This window comes from Protopterus annectens, chromosome 4.part1 (genome assembly GCF_019279795.1).
Source record: "Protopterus annectens isolate FY-2018-M chromosome 4.part1, PAN1.0, whole genome shotgun sequence".
Classification (NCBI taxonomy): domain Eukaryota; kingdom Metazoa; phylum Chordata; order Ceratodontiformes; family Protopteridae; genus Protopterus; species Protopterus annectens.
The window spans coordinates 420,871,365-420,892,263 of record NC_056734.1 but is presented as its reverse complement, the minus strand read 5'-3'; the positions used below and the strand labels follow the sequence as shown (position 1 = coordinate 420,892,263).

Sequence of the window (20,899 nt, the reverse complement as noted above, 5' to 3'; positions counted from 1 at the left end):
TGGGTAATTACAGGCCCAAAAGTCTTACCAGCCTTTTATATAAGGCCATGGAAAGAACCATCATGGACATGATAAATGAGGACATGGGTAACCTGAAATGCTAGGCCCATTATAGTCAGGCTTTGCTAAAAGAAAGTCATGCCTATTATATCGGGTGGACTTTTTTGAAAGGGTCACCAAAGCATTGGATGAAAATAAGACTGCACACAGCTTTCTTCAACCTGGCCAATGCTTTTGATGCAATACCCCACTCAGGCATTTTTGACAAGCTTACTAATTTAGGTATAAACTATTTTATCACCTGCTGGATAGCAAACTGGCTGACTGATATTACCTAGGAGATCAAAATGATTGAGGCCACCTCCATCAAGAGGGCAGTCACTAGCACAGCCCCCCCCCCCCAAGGCTCTGTACTGGGCCTGCTCCTTTTTGGCATATATTACTCTGAAACAGAAGCAAATGCTGAAGGTTTACAGCTGACTAAGTTTGCAGATAATTGCAAGTTGGGGTTTATCATCAACTCACCTGCAGACACTAGCATAAGAAGGTCTGTCTCTGACTAATAAATGATGCCAAAGCCATGATCTTAAACTTAATGCTAAGAAATTAATAATTGTACCCTTTGGAAAGCCAGCCATCCCGGCTGATTGCCATGTTGATAATATGCCCCTAAGAGTCTACCCACTGGTCAGGGATCTGGGTATGCATACAGACAGTAGCCTTATCTTTGACCACCACGTGACCACAGTGGTGAGAAAATCCTTTTATGTTGTGCATCTTATAAGTGAGGGCATGGAATCCTTGTCCAAAGAGGTCATTATCCCACTCGTACTTTGCTCTTATCAGACCAATCATATAATGCAATACTCCCTTTGGTGTGTACCTGATCAGGCATATGCAGTAACTAGAGTGACTTCTGAGGTTCCTTACAAATACAAGGTGTAACAAACCTGCCTTATGCAGAGCAGCTTAAAGCCCTTGCCCTCTACTTAGTCTCCTGTAGATTGCTGAGGGGTGATCTATGCCTGGCTTACAAGGCATCCGCAAACCCCACACTGATCTTGACTAGTCTTTTTCATCTGAGATGTTCTACAGTCTGTATGCAGATGACCTGAAATTGAGTAACCTGATTACATGTGTTGCAGATAGGGCATGTCTGCAAAAGAACTTGACTAAATTGACCATTTGGGCACAGGAGAATAATATGCTGATAAATATATCAAAAACTAAGCATATGAGATTTGGGAAACAAACTGAAAAGTGAATATTTAATAAAGCACACAGTGATTGAAACTACAATTTCATTTAAAGACCTGGGTATATGGCTAGGTCCATCTTTGAGTTTTTTAATCATATTAACCAATTGGTTAAAGATATTTATAAAACTATAGGTGGTATAGAAAATCAGAAATGATGAAGTCATTGTTTATTACATTAGACCCAAACCTGAGTATGGAATAAAAGTATGGAAACTTTATAAGAAAACAAGCATGAGTAAACTGGAAAGATTACGGTGGAAATATATCAAGAGCATCCACGGATGTAAAAATATAAGTTATTATGAAAGACTAAAATATCTGAAATTATACAGTGTCTCATAGATATTTAAGAGATCTTATTCGGGTATTTTGGGCATTTCAATGCAGCTTTCTCTGGGAATATATGGGGTGGTCAAAAAATAGTAGAGAATCATCAGATGATCTGTGTAGAAGGTCTAGGACAGACTAAATCACAGTATGCTGGAGTATGTCCTCAGAATAAGGAAAAGCAAGAAGACCAGGAGACATGTGAAGAAGAAATATGGACAGGGGAAAGGAAAAGAGAATTAATACAGTGTAATATTTATGCAAAGGAGAAAGCAAAATTAATTAATACAAAAAGAGCAGCACCAAAGATATTTGAAGAAAACTATAGGCAAAGGAATCTGGATATGGAAAACTTTACAATACAAAAAATAAGAAGACTAAGAGGAAAAGTAGAAAAAGAGATGAGTAATGGAGAAGTCAAAGAAATAGAAATTGAAGTTATGGAACAGCTGCAAAGAGAAGGATTCAGTGTAGAAAATCGAATGCAGAAAGCACCACAACAGGATAGAGCAATGGATATCCAAATTAAGGGGAAACCAGTGGAACAGGAAGTAACTGGTCAGGTGCCATATCAAGATATTTTGGAGCCTTCCACAAGAAACCAGTATAAACATTCATTTGAAGCTAGACAGCAAGGAAAGAAACAGGAAACTGTGGAAACTCTAATGCAGTCAATGTTGAGGAGTCATAGGCCAGTGAGTTCCCATATGACAGATGAAATTGAAGAGAATGTGCCATAGGAAGATGCTATAGAACTTTCTATAGAATGCCCACAGGAAATGTACCCTCAGTATCGAAGAAAAGGAGTTAAGAGAAGAGTTGCTTGATTTAATAGACAAAGATAGATATATCAAGATCAATGAGAGAAATAGACTGCAGAAGGTTAATAAAACCCCAAAAGTGAGAAGCTTGATAAAACAAATGAACACACTAATTAGGACTGTCCATAGAGATCCATGCAATATAACAGAAGTAAACAGAATATATTACCGTACTGCTAAATTAATAACTGATAAAGTTCTGCCACAGGAACATAGGGTAGTGAGGGAAAAGAGGGGGCAACAGTGAATACCATCATGGAAATATCAAATAGAGAAAACTATAAAGCAGTTAAGACAAGAAGTATCATTGTTAGAAGATTATAGAAGAGGGAACAGATCAATGAAAATATTAAGAAAGATAGATGTGATAAAAGCAATGCATGGTATTAGAACAGACCAGGATCTGTTATGCACTATTGGAGATAACAAACTAAAAATTACAAAACAGGTGGAAAGACTTAGAAGATATGAAGATAAATATAAGGGAAAAACACAAAATAAACAAATTATTGATGACCCAAAAATGTTTTATAGAGAGCTGGGAAATAAGGTAAAAAGAACAGATAGACTGTCAAAAAAAAGAGGAAGTAGATACATTTTGGAGAAGTATCTATGAAGATCCTGTGGAACATAACAAAGATGCTAAATGGATAGAAGAAGTAAAAGAGAGAATAGGAATTTTAAAGGTACAGGATATGAAATGGGATGAAATAACAACTAGAGAAATTGAAATAAAGTTGAGAAAAGCCTCTAACTGGAAAACCCCAGGCCCAGATGCAGTACCTAACTTTTGGCTTAAAGTATTAACTTCTTTGCACGCCGATTTAGCCATGAGTAAGAACTATTTATATATGCACCCCGAACATACACCGCACTGGCAATGCTCTTACTTAAGAGTGATCCTTCAAGCTACCCTAAAAATTATAGACCAATAACTTGTCTTCTGACAACATACAAACTATACATGGGAACTGACGCTGACAGAGTTTATAGTCATTTAGAAGAAAACTCAATTATGGCAATAGAACAAAGGGGCAATAAAAGAAAGTCATATGGAACAAAGGATCATTTGTTGTTAAATAAAGTAATAGTGGAGAACTGTAAAAAGGGGAAGAATCTAAGTGTGGCATGGATTGACTACAAAAAAGCATTTGATAGTATCCCACATTCATGGATAAAAGAGTGCTTAAAAATGTATAAGATACATCCTACACTGATTGATTACATTACAGTAACCATGAAACAGTGGCAGACCACTTTGCAATAAAGCCATGATAAAGGACAGAGTATTATCCCAGGGATAAAAATTCAAAGGGAGATATTCCAGGGCGACTCTCTGACACCCTTGTTATTCTACCTTGCCATTAACCCATTAAGCTGCTTACTTAACAGCCTAGGCCATGGCTACAATTTGGCTTCTAGAAAACAACAAAGTCTAATGACTTCTCATCTTCTCTTTGTTGATGATTTAAAATTGTATAGCTCATCAGATGAGGAACTGAAAGCACAGCTGCAGGTTGTCAAAACTTTTTCAGATGATACCGGAATGTCATTTTGTCTTGATAAATGTGCAAAAGCAATCTTTAAAAAAGGAAAATTGCAGCACCAGGAAAACATCAGTTTGGGACAAGAATACGATATAAAAGAACTTGAGCAAGAGGGGGTGTATAAATACTTGGGAATTGATGAAGGATCAGCAATAAAACATGAACAAATGTGAATAAGGCTTAGTAAGGAGTACTTTAGAAGACTTAAATTAATCCTGAAAACAGCATTGACACCTAGGAACAAGATCCAAGCTATAAATCAATTTGCTCTTCCTGTCCTAACTTATAGTTTTGGAGTGATTGACTGGCCCCAAAAAGTGTTGGATAGATTGGATATCAAAACAAGAAGGATGCTTCATGCTCACCAAATGATTTATAAAAATCAGTGCATACCAAGATTATATATCCCCTGTTCTGAAGGAGGGATGGGCCTCCTTGAAACTGACTACATATATAGATCTGCAATCGTGGGACTCCACACATATCTATTTACCTCACAAGATCCAAATGTGGTGAAAGTTTTGAAACATGAGGAGAATAAATCTAAGATGACATCTCTGCTTAATTTAGCAGAAGCATATCGACGTCAAGCAGGAATGGAAATCAAACCAGAAGTGAATAAAAACCAGGCAGCAACTGAATGTGCTAAAAAAGAAAAGAAAGAATATAAGGTGAAGGATCAGATGAGAAGGCAAGAAATGTGGAAAAAACATAAATATAGTTGCAAGTATAAAAAACTTCTGGAAGAGCCTCATGTTGACAAGAACGAACGCAGGAATGGTTAAGGAGAGGTGAATTTACACCAAGAAATGAAAGGTTAATATTGGCAGCCCAAGATAGTGGGCTGCGTACACGCTGATTTACTAAGTCCATTGAACATGTAGGAGAAACCGACATATGTAGGTTTTGTGGAACCGAGGTGGAAACTGTTACACACCTTATTACTGGTTGCGATGCTCTAATGGCAGAGGGACTGTATATTGAAAGGCATAATAATGTGACGAGATTATTACACTGGAGATTGTGCAAACATTATGGTATTGAAGTGGCTGAAAAACATTGGAAACATGAGCCACAGGGAATCATAGAAAATGATGAAGTTTACTTCACAAGGGATCACCCAATACCAACAGTCCAAAAGATAGATGCTAGAAAACTGGACATAGTGATCCAAGAAAAGAAGACAAAAGTAGCATTGATCATTGAAATTGCCACACCTGGTGACTATAGTGTCTTGCATACAGAGAGACGCAAAGTCATAATATACCTTGATCTGCAGGCAGAAATGAGAGCCATGTGGAAGAAAGATACCCAGACAGTTCCAATAGTAGTAGGAGCAACAGGTCTTATAAAAAAGAATTTACAGTCATATTTAGATATGTTACCAATTCATGTAACACCATATGAACTGCAGAAGGAGTCATTGCTGGGCACATTACGGGTACTACGAAGAGCAGTTTTGGCTAACATCAAAGAGTGAAATAATACTAATTTCATGAACTTTAATCGTACTCTGACTTAGGAATGGGGTCCATTCCCATCATGGTATTAGAAACCCAAAAGACTTGGAGAAATCAAAAGAGATTCTATAGGAATGAGAAGTGAACTAATTAGCTCTTTTTTAGAGCAGCTGATGCATGGAACTGACTACCAAACTACATTAAAGCAAGCACTACTTTAGATGTTTTTAAGAACAGCCTAGATGTTGTTCGTGTTTCACTGTTGCTGTCATCATTTGGGTTATCTGCCTGCAGGAAGCCCTCAGTCGGCCCGAATAGCAGAGACTTAGTATTTTAGCGTTGGATGCTGTCACTCCAGGACTGATGTCAGGTCGTCAGGGATATAAAAACAGGCAGCCAACGCCATTACATCAGTCTTTCTTGCAGAGGAGCCCGAAACAGAAGCAGTTCGCAAGTGCCAGTCGGCCGCTACCTGAATTTTCGTTTACGAATTGAATAATCCTGAGGTCTTCTAAAGCTAAGTACCCCATTGGGGATCCTTTTTCCTTGCTCTAACCAATGACAGAAAAAGTTAACAATTGTCTTGCCTGTGGAAAGCAAATACCTCACAGAGATTTTCATTCTTACTGCATTACTTGTTTAGGCCCAGACCACGAAGTACCTCGTTGTCGGTTTTGTGCCTTGTTTAATGCCAAAACCATTCATTGTTGGGCTCTCTTTGTTGCTAAATTCTTTTGCTCTTGATCTCCATATTCTGAAATGACTTCGGTAAGCCATCCAACTACGAATATTCTGAAAAAATGTAAGGATAAAGACAGAGACAGACCGCATGGGTCCAAAGCTGCAACGACGCTTCCGTTAAGCTAGTCACCAGTCCGCCAGTACTCAGTGAGGTGCTTTTGCAGCCCCTGATGCCCAATTCAACGGATTTGCAGGCCTCTACTGAGACCCATTCGGAATCTGGTATGCCGCGAGACTCTTCTTCGACTATGGAACCTGTGGATGTCTCTACCTTGGATGGGTCCAGAGCCGCTGTGCAGGCACCACCTTCTGAGGCAGTTCTTTGCTAAAGCAATGTTCGGTTCAAACCGATTTCTTTTTTAACCAAAACTACCGAGTTTCTTTGGCCCAGAGTACGCACTACACCTAGAAAAACGATGACCAAAGTGCATGCACCTGCTCCCATGCCACAAAAACAAATGCTTAGAATGGCCGAAGACCTTATTACACTGATTAGGGGAAGTCAGCCTTCCCCTGCTAAGCGAAAAAGAGACCAGTCCCCTACAGTTTCTACAGATCAGGAGTCCGATGGCTCAGATTTCTGATTATGAAGACATGCCACTGTCTGCTTATGAGGATTCAGATGCAGAGGAATCCATTCCATCTGCCTCCCCTCCAGAGGATTTTTCATTTGGTGAAACCTTGCATACCTTAAGAGAGCATTTCCACTAGGAATGCCAAGACTGTCCTCAGTCCAAAAAGAGACTCCCGAGAATTTCTAAAGTTGCCTCAGCACAGGACCTTAGCAATCCCTCCTGTTCTGGATATTGTTGATGATGTTTTTATGGAATCCAGTCTTACTCCTGACACTTTACCTCCTGCCCCTGACGCTCACAAACTTCTTTTCAAGAATCCTACTGCTGACCCAGAGATCATTTCCCAGGGGCCTAAAGGTATCAAGGCTACTACAGCCAAGAATCCCACCCCTTCAGACAGGGATTCCAAAGCTTTAGCTAGATGGAGTAAAAAGGTATATACCTCTGCAACTCTTGCTATTAGGGCATTGAATTATCAGTTTCACATGCTGAAGTACCAACAACATATTGTGGAACTTATTAAACAAAAAGTGACAACCTTTACAGACTGTGCAGAAAATAAAGAATTGCAGGAGCTTATGCACTCTGCAAGCCAAGTCAACAAGCATACTTTGCAGTGTGGCTTTGATGCCCTAGAAGCATCTTGCAGGGCAGCAGTCACTGGCTCTGTACTGAGAAGACATGCTTGGCTCAAGGAGCAGACCTTGCCAGACCATGTCAAATCAAAGTTACTAGACGCTGCTTTGAACAAGGACAGTTTGTTTGGCATCAAAGCAGAAGAGGTTCTTAAAAAGATGGAAGAAAAAGCTAAGTATATGCAGACTGTTAAAAGAATTCTTACTAGTGCAACCCCCTAGATTCAGTAGGCATTGCCCTTCCAACCCCCTCCAGGCCTTCTCAAACCATACCCAGGGGAAACAGACCTCCCAGACTACTGTCTCAGAGTATGCAAAGATACATGCATTACACACCTATGAACCTATGAGATCTAAGCAATGGAGTGCCCCCACCCCTAAAGCAGGGAGTGGTAAGCCGCCTCCCTACAGAAAAAAAAAAAAACAATGACTTCCTTACTCCACTCCCTAGCCCTGCTCAATTGTTTGTGCCCCTAGGAGGAAAACTTGCCCTTCATGCAAAAAACTGGATGTCCATCACACAAATGGGTCCTCCATATTGTAGCCCAGGGGTACAAATTTTATTTCCATTCATTGCCAACCCCAAGCGGGTGTCCAGACCCTCCTCTAAACCAGTGGGCAGAGGCTCAAAACCAAGTAGCTTCCCTGCTCAACATCAGAGCTATTCAGCCAGTTCCAGTAGAACAGAGGGGTCAAGGATTCTACTTCAGACACTTCGTGGTACCCAGGAAAGAGGGCTCTTGGCAACCAATCCTGGATCTTTCAATTCTCAACATCTTCCTGGTGGTACCAAAATTCAAAATGCTTACCCTGCAACAGCTTCTTCCTATGCTAGTCAAGCATGCCTGGTTAGTCACCCTAGACTTAAAAGAAGCCTATCTGCACATACCCATAAGGGAATCATGCAGGAAGTATCTACGTTTCAGAGCAGGATCTATGCATTATCAGTTCTCTGCACTTCCCTTTGGCTTATGTACTGCGCTCAGAGTTTTCACAAAATGCCTGGCTCCAGCCATTGCATACTGCAGGCAGAGAAATATCCAAATTTACCCGTAATTGGACAACTGCCTGATTCAGGCAGACAGTCAGGAATTGCTATTGCAGCATCTGACATTTGTAAAACACCTTCTCACTTCCTTGGGGTACACCATCAATGAAAAGAAATCAAAACCAGTACCCAGTCAAAAAAAATGTATTCCTGGGAGCAAGCTTGGACACAACATACCAGATGGCATTCCTCACTTCAGAAAAACAAGTCTATCTGACAGCCTACTCAAACAAATGGCCACCAGAACCCAGCTATCCACAAGAAAAATCCTGCAGGCTCTAGGGTTCATATCCTCATGTATACTGCTAATTCCATATGCAAGACTGCATATGAGGAAACTTCAAGTGGTACTTAAAAAGTCTTTAGTGCCAACATTCTCAGGACCTGGAAACAGTCATTCCTATCATACCCTGTCTAAGGACAGAGTTCCTTTGGTGGGCAGAAGCATGCAACCACAACAAGGGACTGCCATTTTCTCAACCCCACGCCAACCAGACCCTAACCACAGATGCATCAGACTATGCCTCGGAGCACACATGGACAGCAAATGCATTCAGGGCCACTGGAGCCCAAGTCAAATTCATCTGCACATCAACCAAAAAGAGATGCTAGCTGTGCAGAATGCCCTGATAGCTTTCAGATCCCTTCTCTTTCCAGGACAACTTCTAATAAAACAGACAAAACCACAGTTATGTGGTACATCAGCAAGCAGCGTGAACCCACGCTTACCCACTCTGCAGGTTAGCCATGGCCCTGTTGCACACGACCTTGGACATGCAAGTCCATCTGCAAGCTCAATTCCTGCCAGCCAAGCAAAACTCACTGGCAGACGACTTAAGCAGAAATCTCCTAGACCCACACGAGTGGCAGTTTGAGCCCAGCACCTACAACCTTCTGATTCAGAAATGGGGGACCGCAGAGGTGGATCTCTTTGCCTCACCCTACAACCACCAGCTCAGCAAATTCTGCACCATGAATCCTCACAGCAGGGCCTGGAAAGTGAATGCCCTATCTTTTCAGTGGGTAAATCTCTCAATCTATGCTTTTCCCCCTCTGTCCCTTCTCTCAAGAGTATTACTCAAGATAAGACAGGACAGACTAAGGATTGTCCCGGACTGGCCACACCAGCACTTGTACCCACTCCTGCACAGCCTGACACCGGTGTCACCCTGGCACCTACACCAGAACCCAACCCTGCTCTCTCAGCAGGAGGGACAGATTTTGCATCCACAACTGCAAACCCTAAATCTTGCAGCATTGCTTATTCCTTAATTTCTTCACCAGCAACCCTAAGCAAGCAGGTGCTAGACGTCATTCTTGAAGCCAGAAGACCCAGTACAAGAAAATCCTATGCTGATAAGTGGAAAAGGTTCTGCTCCTGGATTCAATCTAAAGGAGAGGACACAACTCTGCCCTCCCTGCCTCTAATCCTGGATTACTTAGCAGATCTACTCCACAAAGGCCTGTCCTTCTCCTCCATTAAGATACATGCCTCTGCCATTTCGGCTCATTACAACACTGAGCCACCTCTCTTCTTGCACACTCTTATCAAACAGTTCCTGAGAGGGGCAAACAACTTAAGGCCACCTAGGAGAGCACCCACCCCTGCATGGACCCTTAACTTTGTACAGGAAAAGCTCAAGCTCCCTCCCCCCCTTTGAACCTGCTGCGTCAGCTGAGTTAAAATTTCTCTCTTAGAAAACAGCCTTGCTTCTGGCCATCACTTCAGCTAGAAGAGTGTCTGAGCTACAAGCACTTATGGCTGTGGAACCCTTCATTATTTTCCATGCTGACAGGGTTTCCCTCAGGACTAACCCCTCCTTTATGCCTAAAGTGGTGTCCAGTGTGGCTCTCAACCAATCCATCCATTTGCCAACTTTTTTTTCCCTAATCCTCAAAATAAAGGAGAAAGGATCCTGCACTCCTTGGACGTGCACAGACAGCTCAGATTCCACCTTGCTAGGACTAAGCCCTTCAGAAAATCTGACCATTTACTAGTCAGCTTTGCAACAGGGGCAGAGGGCAAGGCCATTTCAAAACAATTTCCAAATGGATAGCACACTGCATCCATTTCTGCTACAAGCATCATGGGAAGTCAACCCCTCAGGGGGTCAGAACACATTCCATTAGGGCAACATCTACCTCTACAGCATTTCTCAGGAGAGTCCCTACCAGGGACATCCTGGAAGCTGCTACCTGGAGTTCTGTACACACCTTCCCCAAACATTACCACCTGCCTATCTTTTCCAAATCCAGGGCAGGTTTTGCAACAGCAGTCCTGCAAGGCATACTAGCCAGCCCCAACTCTTCTTGACTGCCTCCGCCCTTCTTCAGCTTTGGGAATCTACCCAAGTGTGATGACTGCAACAGTGAAACACGAAGAACATAGTACAGTTGTGTACACTTACCGTAAATGTAGATGTTCGAGTGTATTCACTTTGCAGTCCTGGTTTCCCTCCCTCCAGCCCCCTGGTTTTTCTCTCGCTCTCTCATCTGTTTGGTTATTACTCACCCCTTTCAGGGGTATTGGTATTGGCATTTACTTTTTACTGGTGGTGTTTTTCTCCACCATAACTTAGCTCCCTATTTGGGTGGCTCATGTCATTCGGGGCAAGAAAAACTGATGTAATGGCGTCGGCTGCCTGTTTTGATACCCCTGACGACCTGATGTCAGTCCTGGAGCGACAGCATCTGGCGCAGAAATACTAAGTCTCTGGTATTCGGGCCAACTGAGGGCTACCTGCAGGCAGATAACCAAAGTGTGATGACTGCAACAGTGAATACACTCAAACATCTACATTTATGGCAAGTGTACAAAACTGTACTTACTTATTATGGGAGCAACTATTTTGGTATTTTGGCAGGTTAGAAGGGCATTAATGCCTGTGCTTTAAATATTTGTATGTATGTATATATGTTTGTTTGTATGTATGTATGAATCATCCACATATTCATAAGTCAAAGAATACCAGAAATACAAGGTCTAGGGACCTGAATTTTGTCTGTGACTTAAACAGAACATGTTGGAGAGACAGATATGTGTCCCAGAGACTGTCCCTGCTGTGGAACAAGCTTCCCATCCATGTGAAGCCGACTTCATCTATTACCCAGTTTAAATGCAACCCAGAGCAGTGGATGGGGAATAGGAAATTTACACCAGGCCTGGCACCCATGTCCCTTATGTACAAAAGTATCCTATAAATGCCTGGCTCTCAATGTCCTGTTCAGATACAGGACATCATTATTTTTTCGGGAAAACTTGGCTAGGCTTAGAAAAGCCTCACGGTCATTAGTCTAGTAACAGTCTATAAATTTAGAAAGTACATTACATATTTTGATATTTTGAGTTTTGTGTATATGTGTGTGTGTATATGGGATCACTATGGAATACCAAAATTCCACAGTCCTAAGACTCTAGATCCCGAGGAGTTGGTATATTTAAGTTGCAGGGGGTGTGGGGGGTGCAGGGGGGCTTGCCTCCCTACATACAGGTTAGAATAATTTGTTTCATGTTTTATTTTTTTTTTTTTTTATTTTCGAGATTCTGCAATCTCGAGATTCTGGTCCATGGGATTTAGAGTCTCAGGACTGTGGAATTTCGGTATTCCGTAGTGATCCTGTGTGTGTGTGTGTGTGTGTGTGTGTGTGTGTGTGTGTGTGTGTGTGTGTGTGGGTGTGTGTGTGTGTGTGTATATATATATATATATATATATATATATATATATATATATATGTAAGACTGTCTGATTTTGTGTGTGTGTATTTATGTCTTGCATTACTGGATAATAACTTAGAAATGTGTCATAAATACTTGCCAAAATATCAGTTTCTTTTAGTTTTATGCACATGCAAAATATTTCTTACTCAGTTCCAGGACTAACTGCCAGCTTACTAACATTTTGAGCCCAGAGGACTACAACATTCTGTGTAGCTTTTAACTACTTTAGCCTTAACTCTGATATTTATACCATGGAAAGTTTTTTTTAATGATTACAGTAGCAAGTGGCCACGATGAAGACATTAATCCAGGCTGTCACAAAAATTACTCATTTTACAAAGAGCACTTATCAGACAAATATTTTGAGGTATAAAATAAAAAAAATACAGTAAAACATTATACTTGAAAACAAAATTAATCATTACGAGACAAGTACAGACTGAAAAGGATTACTGTTAGACTGTAATAGATTACTTCTCTAATTTAAACCTTTAGTGCTCTGTTAGACAATTTTTCTTTCAGAAAAAAAGAAGGTAACTAGCCAGCAAAGGCTTGCAGTGTGTATTCCAGAAAAAGGTTCAAGACCTTCAGTACCATCCCTTCAATTAACACATAAAAGGCAACACACACACACACACACACACACACACACACACACACACACACACACACACACACACACACACACACACACACACACACACACACACATACACACATCCACGTACATTTATACATACATACATACACATATACATGCATGCATGCAAACATACATACACACATGCATACACACGCGCACATTCATACATGCAAATATTTCAGGCATACAGTAATGCCATCCTAGTGTGCTGCACAGATTTGACAGGTCAAAAATAATTTCTTTAATTCCTGTTTTATAACTTACAGCATCTATTGTTAGCAAATCATGGTCTCTGTTGTTAAAGAAAGCATTCTGTCTCTCTAGTCTCTAGACAGACTTTCTGGCAGACCAATGAAAGTAAACACAAAGTACTTTATTGCCTCTGCACAGCTCAGCACCCAGCCACCCCCAAATATTGTTTCCTACCATAAGTTTCTGGACATGGGAGATAATTTAGATGCAATTTAGATGCTTCGACTGTTTATTCAAAAGAGGGCTTCTTGGAAGGGTCTGTAATGAATAAGCCCATGTAAAGGACTGCAGTTCTTAAATATACTGTAGCACCTCATTTATAGGTTCATAGGTAAGTAATAGGTTAGCTGCTCTTGCGGACCATTTTAAGCCAGCCCCCCCCCCCCCGCTTTTTTTTTTGGCTGAAATTAACCTATCCCATTTTTTTGCTCAAATTACCCTATCCCATTTGGGTAGAGACTGGCCTTGCCCATCCTGTGGTCATTAATTATATATTACCCATAATGACAATAATTGGGATCATACCATATTTTGAGGGGGCACATGTATGGGATAAAGCATTTTGGAGCTGCCTCTGTAGTACAGGAGTCAGTCCTGGGATACGTTTTTTGTTTCTCATCCTTAAATCCAAGTTGTACTTGGATATGGACATGGATGAACTTTGTTTTATGTGGATGGGGAGTCCGTTCCAGAGTAGCGTTTTCCTCTGCAAGATATACATGTCCCTCCAACCCATTCTGTTGATGTTGCAGAAGAGGTTTAGATCCCTAGACTGAGTATTTCTAATGCCATTTGACTTGCTGATGTGCAGTAAATTAATCAGTATTGGGTCGTGGATGCCTTGTATGCCAGATACAGTTCACCGCTTAGCAGTCTGTAGCATACTGAGTATAGTAACAAGGTTTTGAGTCTGGCCTTGTATCCTTCTAGAAGGTGTCTCTGTGAGCTTTCCAGTCATTCCATTTGTCTAGACAGATACATGCCAAAGGGGTCATTATATTCAATGACTGGCCAAATGAGGGCTGAGTAAAGGGGGCAATGACATTCCCTAGAAGTAGACATAATCCCTTTGTTTATAAGCTATGCAACATAAAAAGACTTTCTTACAACAATGGAGACTTGGCCAAAAGTTAGGTCACTGCCCACATATATTCTTAATTTCCAAGCAACTGGGTCATCTCTTAGGGGCATATTGTCAGTGTGGTAGTTCCCTGGGGTAGATGACATCTCAAAGGATATAATAATACATTTTTTGGCATTTAGTTTCAGTCTATGATTTTAGCACTGATCATTTATTTAGGACAAACCTTACTGCAGGATGGCTAAATCATTTGGGGATTCAGTGACTGCTCCTAGTTTGCAGTCATCTGGAAACTTATTCAGCCAGAGCCCTGTAGCGTTGGCTGCCAAATAGGAGAGGTCCAGGCATAAAATCATGAGGGACTACACTGGTGATTGATCTTGTTATGGAGGTAACTTGCACTGTTTTGATGTTTTGCTTCCTATCTGTTAGCTAGTTGGCAATCCAGTGGGTCACATAGAGGTTTGTTTAACTGTTCTACTATACCTGAGTGGGAAATTGTGTCAAAAGCTTTGTCCAGGTCGAGGTATGGGGTGTGTACCATTTTGCCTTCAGCCATTGTTTTGGTGACCAAGGTTCTGTAAATCAAAAGATTTATATGATTGTTCCTTTAATGCCCATTATACAGAACATGCGTCCATCCAAAAAGGTAAAGAGTAGGAACATTATTGAGATACATTGCTTCATTGTTTTTCTTGGCTGTTTCATAGTGTGTGATTGGCTACACTGTAGATAGGTGTATATATAAAGCAGCACAGGACGTTCAGCATCTGACCTCCCCCCCCAAATTTTTCTAGGGCCACAGTAGGACCCAGAGTGTATATGTGGTATCAAGACAGGTGCCCGATGGTGTCCACTTGTGCATGTGCTGTTCGAAGTGGCAGAAAAGCCAGATAGTAATGGAAGTGTCCTATTAACTGCAGATGTCCGTGTGTGCAGTAAGCCTAGTGGATTACATATGGAAAAGGGGAAACAGGCTGTTGACTGTAGGATGTGGACTAGAAAAAGGTCAGAAGTAAACTGCACTACAGGATATAGTGACCTTCACGAGGATCTGCCTTGATGCCTAGGTCATGATTTGCTTATTAAGTAAACTGACACTGACAAAAGACAATATGTCATTAGCATCCCACTTCTCTAGTAAGTTTTCAGTGTTTAATGTAGTGAAAAAAATCTTCAGTGTGGAAGCCTTAGTGTTCTTGAATGTATGGTTACACCACAACCTGTTTGGAGGTGTAAACATGCAGAGAAAATATTGCAGTTTTTCCAGAATTACATCTAACATGTAAACATTTCTAGTCACAGTGCTAAGTTAAAAGAGCATTTTATGAAAGGGCATTTTTTTCTTTTCTTTTCTCAGTTAGTGTGTCTGTTTTATATTATGATGGACAGTTAAGCAGTACAAAATTTTTGATGACCAATAAAAGTGAAACAGAAACTAAATATTACATTGAATACTGTTTCTGTACTTTGCTTACCTGTAGACATTGAGGTAAGGTTTGCATTTCCTGGCAGTGAATTGTCTGTGTATTAGAGAGGGAAACTTCTCCTAAAGGCAACCGATATACGTAAATTGTAATTTGATGTGCATGTAATATCCCAAAGTCCAGCTGCAAACGTAGAAATTCAGTCAGCAACAACCTTTAGAGATAATAGAGAGAATAATTACCAGGTGTCTTATGTAACCGGATTGTTTTGGGCGAGACATGCATGTCAAGAAATTCACCTCACTAGATTCTCTCATGATGATCAACATTGACAGACCCAAATGGTAACTCACTGATGTTTTTAAAGGTATTAAGGTCTCCCATGCTGCAAGGCAACAACCGGTAAGGGTGCAAAATCTTGGAGTAATTTAAAGCTTTGCTGAGCTGTCGGATCAATCAGACCCCAACTCCTAACCTTTTCAGAGCCTGTGTTCAGCTGACTGATTACCTATCACAGTTAGTTATGACTGTAGCATGAGGTTTTTATATTAGATGGCAAAAGAATGTAGTGAGCATTAGGTTGCAGTTTATCTCATACTTGAAAGTTGGGTAAAACAGTCTTGATTCAAATGCCTTTTTATGTGTGATCTTCAAGTACTGGTGTCAGTAAGTGACTTGTTCAACATTTCATTGTAAGTAAAGACTGTGAGAATCACACCTAGAGCTACGGAACAGTCCTTATTAGCAGCTATGTTTCTGTGCTGTTTTAACAGATGAATCGTTCTACGTTACATGCCACTAGAATGTTTGTATGTCCATTGCTACGTTGATAGTGATATACAGAAGTGTGGCATTTTGAGTCCTTATTATTTCAGAGTTACACACCTCAGAAAAGTACTGAAATGTGTAATAGAGACTATTTCACCCTGCATTCCTTCCAGATTATATTCTGCATTTTCTACCTGAATACATCTTCATGGTAGATAGCATTTTCAATTGTAATGTGTTCAACAACTTAATCTATATTGATAGTTTATGGGCCACATGAAGTAATAAACCTTTGTAGTAGTATAAAGAAAACATCATGGTATCTGTTCTGAGTGTGACCGGGATGTCAGATTTAATTACATGTACTTCACTTAGAGAAATGTCAGGACATAAAGAATTTTTACATTAACTAAAGAATAAATAAAACTGCTTTAAAATTTAAACGGAGATGTTTGTAAATATATATCATGCATGAGCAGGTGTAGAACATATATATGACTTTCTTGCAATGAGTATTTGTAACAGACCCCAAAATAAACATTACTGAATTTAAAAGTTGCAATGAAATTAAGCAAGCAAAACTGCTACTTATGCCTGTAGTCATATCAGTACTGATTGTAACTGTAGTGTGACAGTATAGTTCCAGGGTCTTTGGTTCATTTATGACCTTTGCTTACTGTCTGTGTGGAATTCACATGTTCTGCTTGTATATTTATTTATTTATGTATGTATGTATTTATTGGATACTCTCACATCTCCCAAGACGTCAAACTGTCCAAATACATGCAGCGTTTACCATTTCCTTTGTTGCCTGGCTCCTGGATGAAAGGGTCTGAAATGGATCTTTTCATTTACCTTAACAAATAAGACAGTTAAATTAGGTAACTAAATCTTCCTTTCCCTTTGCATAATTTATTAGTTTAGTGTGCTGTGCTCTAAACAAAACACTGTTTGAGCATTTTTGAATGCCATCCCTCTACAGGTGTGGTGTTTATTTCAATTCCTTGATTTAACTTTTAGACACAAAACCCTGAGACTTTTAAAAACCCTTTTCTACTATATATTCTACTGTCCATTCAGAATCAGCTCTATGAATGCTTGATCCTGAAGATCACGTCCCTGTTGCAGTGCAGAGTGTTATCTTTCTGGTATGGTCACAAATGAGGTGTAGTAGCTATCTTAGGAAATAAAAAACATTTTTCGCTGCCTGCATGTGACATTTCTGAGCCAGGCAAAGGAAATGCTAAAAGCAAGCAGCAACTGACTCATAATTGACTGAAATATGGATGCATGTATGTGGCTTGCTCACAGTAAGGATTGTTTTAAAAGTGGAATATGCACAAAGAAGTTAGTACATTATAAGCTGTACACAACAACAGTGGCATGGATACCAGCTCTGGAAAAAAAAGTGTAGTAGAAGAGGAAACAATGTCAATTGATTTACGTATTTATTTTCCTGTGGACATGAAGTATTAGAATGTGCTTTATTTTTCTGCATTTAAGTAGTCATCATGGCAGGGATAGCAGAACGGTTTAGTTAAGAGCAAATGATGAAAAAGTTGTCAGAACCACAAAGTAACACTTTCCCAGCAGGTGTGTATAGAACTCCATGCTCTGTCTTTGTACAGAGAACACATCCTTTCTTCTTCTCATACAGTCATGGATTGATGTACATTTCTTAAAAAGTGAAATTTCATTTTCATGAGATGAAATCCTGGAATCATACTTGTAATTTTTAAGTAGCATTTATGGTCATTATTGGGATTTCATTTTTAATTTTTAGTGTATCTATATGAACGTGTAAATCAAACAAATTTTAGGTACAGAGTGCTAAATTGAGCAATTGGACAGGAATGTATGTAGTAAATATAGGAATAAATGCATGTTGTGCCAGATTAACAACATGGCATAAAATGCCATGTTCCATGAAAACTTAGTTTTTTTGCAATTTTGAAAAATGGAAAATCAAATGTCACTAGCCGCGGTGGTGCAGCGGTAGTGTTGTCACCTCACAGCAAGAGGTTCTCCCATTCGATTCTCGTCTGGAGTGCCTTCTGTGTGGAGTCTGCATGTCCTCCCCACAGTCAAATGGTGTTCAAAAGACATGCGTGAAATGAGCGTGCCTTCGTTGAAGGTTGGGTGTTGAGCTGGCACCTCGACACCGTAAAAATCTACTGCCAATCATTAGTGGACCGGAGTTCCGCTGTGGCGACCCCAAATCGGGAAAAGCCGAAAGAAGAACAGAAAATCAATATCACTCGGTTCTTGTGGCAAGAATTTGTGTACTTTTTTTCTGTTTCTTTCTTTTATTTTTTTTGGAATAATGTTTAAAGAAATGTGTAAATGAAACATGTATTGCAAATTTCCTACTGTTTTGTACTTTACAAAAAAGTTGTACACATATTAAGAATGCTGTTTAATTTGAGTTTGTGTCTAAATGCTCTTTTGGCTTGCTGAGAATTGTTGATATCTATCAAAAGCGTATGGGGCACAGGTTTAACCTTTTAATCAAAATATAACACTATAGGAGTGCAGTACCCCCAGTGAGGCAATACTGGTATCTTTTAATCCATGTTCCCAGTATGAGAGCCATAACCCTGAAGCCTTATATCTGTTATTTTCAGAGTAAACATAATCAGTAATCCAGAATGCATTTGTTTTGCTTCATGTGTTTATTTTTTTGGCTTGAGGCATCAGTGTTTCAGTCTGTGAGTTAATAATTGAGTCTTCCTGTGGAGGAAATTGCTGTATGAAACCATGATCAGTGTTAAGTAGAATTTTCAGAGATGAAAGTTTGTAAGCACTTGCAGTATAAAATTATATAATTTGTGATGATCAATTCATTGCACTCAGGTTCATTAATGAACAGCCTACTTAGTGCTGTTTGCATTATATACCAGACACGGCGTAATAAACTATTTTCAAGCTCTAATGAAAAAAATTACAGAAGAGTTTTGCACACTGTATTATTTGTACATGATCTGTATTGATATGCCTAAGTTCACAAGGCTTTATTGATGAAGACATTAAAGATACTTTTCTTTCTCTTTTAAATAGATTTATTCCCATTTACAGAGGTCCGAGCCACACCTACAAAATGCAGCGGCTAACAGAATTTACATGTTATAATTTTCGTATCCAGGCAGTATGTGAATCAGGAGAGGGGCCTTTCTCTGAGACCTATACATTCAGTACAACAAAATCTATTCCTGCAATGATCAAGGGTAAGCAATGCAAAGAGATCATGAGCCCATTTAGATCTGTGAAGAAACTGTCTATGAAAATTATGAGGCTGGTACAACCAGTAAAATAGTTTCACTTTTTAATGACTGCTACTATAAACTCTTAACACTTCCAACCCCCCACCTAGACAATTGCCTTAGGCTTTGTTTTCTCATCCTTTGTTTATATTTCTGAAGTAAATCTCATACTTAATCCACTTTTCTGAAATGATATGTCATCCTTACAATTTGTGGTCACATTTCCTACATACATGTAAGGTATCTGTTGTGTTCACTTGTTGAATAATGTAACACTTTTATCACCCTGCTCAGACTGTATCTTCCCAGAGTGTTTTTACCTTTATATGCAACTAACAACAGCTTAAAACAAAGAGTGAGTGAGTGAGTGAGTGAGTGAGTGTGTGTGTGTGTGTGTGTGTGTGTGTGTGTGTGTGTGTGTGTGTGTGTGTGTGTGTGTGTGTGTGTGTGTGTGTGTGTGTGTGTGTGTGTGTGTGTGTGTGTGTGTGTGTGTTGGGGGGGGGGTAGCTTGCATGACTAGGACCGTGTCGATCTTTGCCACTAGTGCATGAGGTCAGGTTGTAAAGAGTGAACTTTGACTAACAGCAGATGTCATCCCATGGGAAATTTATCAGAAGAACCAGGTGAGGACCATCTTCATTACAGTCAGATACTTTTATTTGTGTATGATGCCTGTTTTGCCTCCCCTGCCTGCGCATAGCAAGTGTAATCTCCTAATCTGTAGCAAGAAGTATTGAGAAGTTTACTCACCACCACAGATAGTGTTAGCAGACAGTGACTCAATCGAAATGACACCTGTGGAGACGATTAAATAGTTTAATTTCCAAACTGTGCAGATCTTAATACAAGAAATCATTCCAGATAGGTCAAATAATGATGCTTTGACACACTCCAGCAAAAGACATCTGGCTGCAATGGAGTCTAACACACAACTGAAGAAAATGGGGGGAAAGGGTGAGTTAACTAACAGAGCTAGGCTACAGCTAGGACAAAATACAAGAAAGGCAATTTCTTAGCTGAACAGCAAATACACAAGCATGTGTAACATGACACGCCCTGCCTGAAATTTTTAGATTTCACCAAACAACAATAACAATAAACATTAAGTCCATGATATATTTGGAACCTCTTTATCCTCTGGTACCTGAAAATCAAGAGGGAGGGGAGAAGAAGAGGATAAATGCAAACATCATAATGAATTCTTGCTGTTGTCAACACCTCGAAGACCTGGGCAAACCGTAACGGAACAGAACAAAGTTCAGATAGCAGAATCTTTCCATGTTTCCCATCTTCATTGTTTATCTCTGGGGAGAGGAGTATCACAATCCACATTTTCA

At 40.0% G+C, this 20,899-nt stretch overlaps 1 protein-coding gene across 1 annotated transcript in view; it reads left to right on the top strand.

The window, feature by feature from the left end:
• FNDC3B (fibronectin type III domain containing 3B) overlaps positions 1-20,899 on the top strand; it is a 2,611,550-nt gene that overhangs the window by 2,378,147 nt on the left and 212,504 nt on the right. The window contains exon 26 of the mRNA XM_044070236.1: positions 19,360-19,526. Coding sequence (XP_043926171.1) covers positions 19,360-19,526 — 167 coding nt within the window. The remainder of the gene's footprint in view (positions 1-19,359; positions 19,527-20,899) is intronic.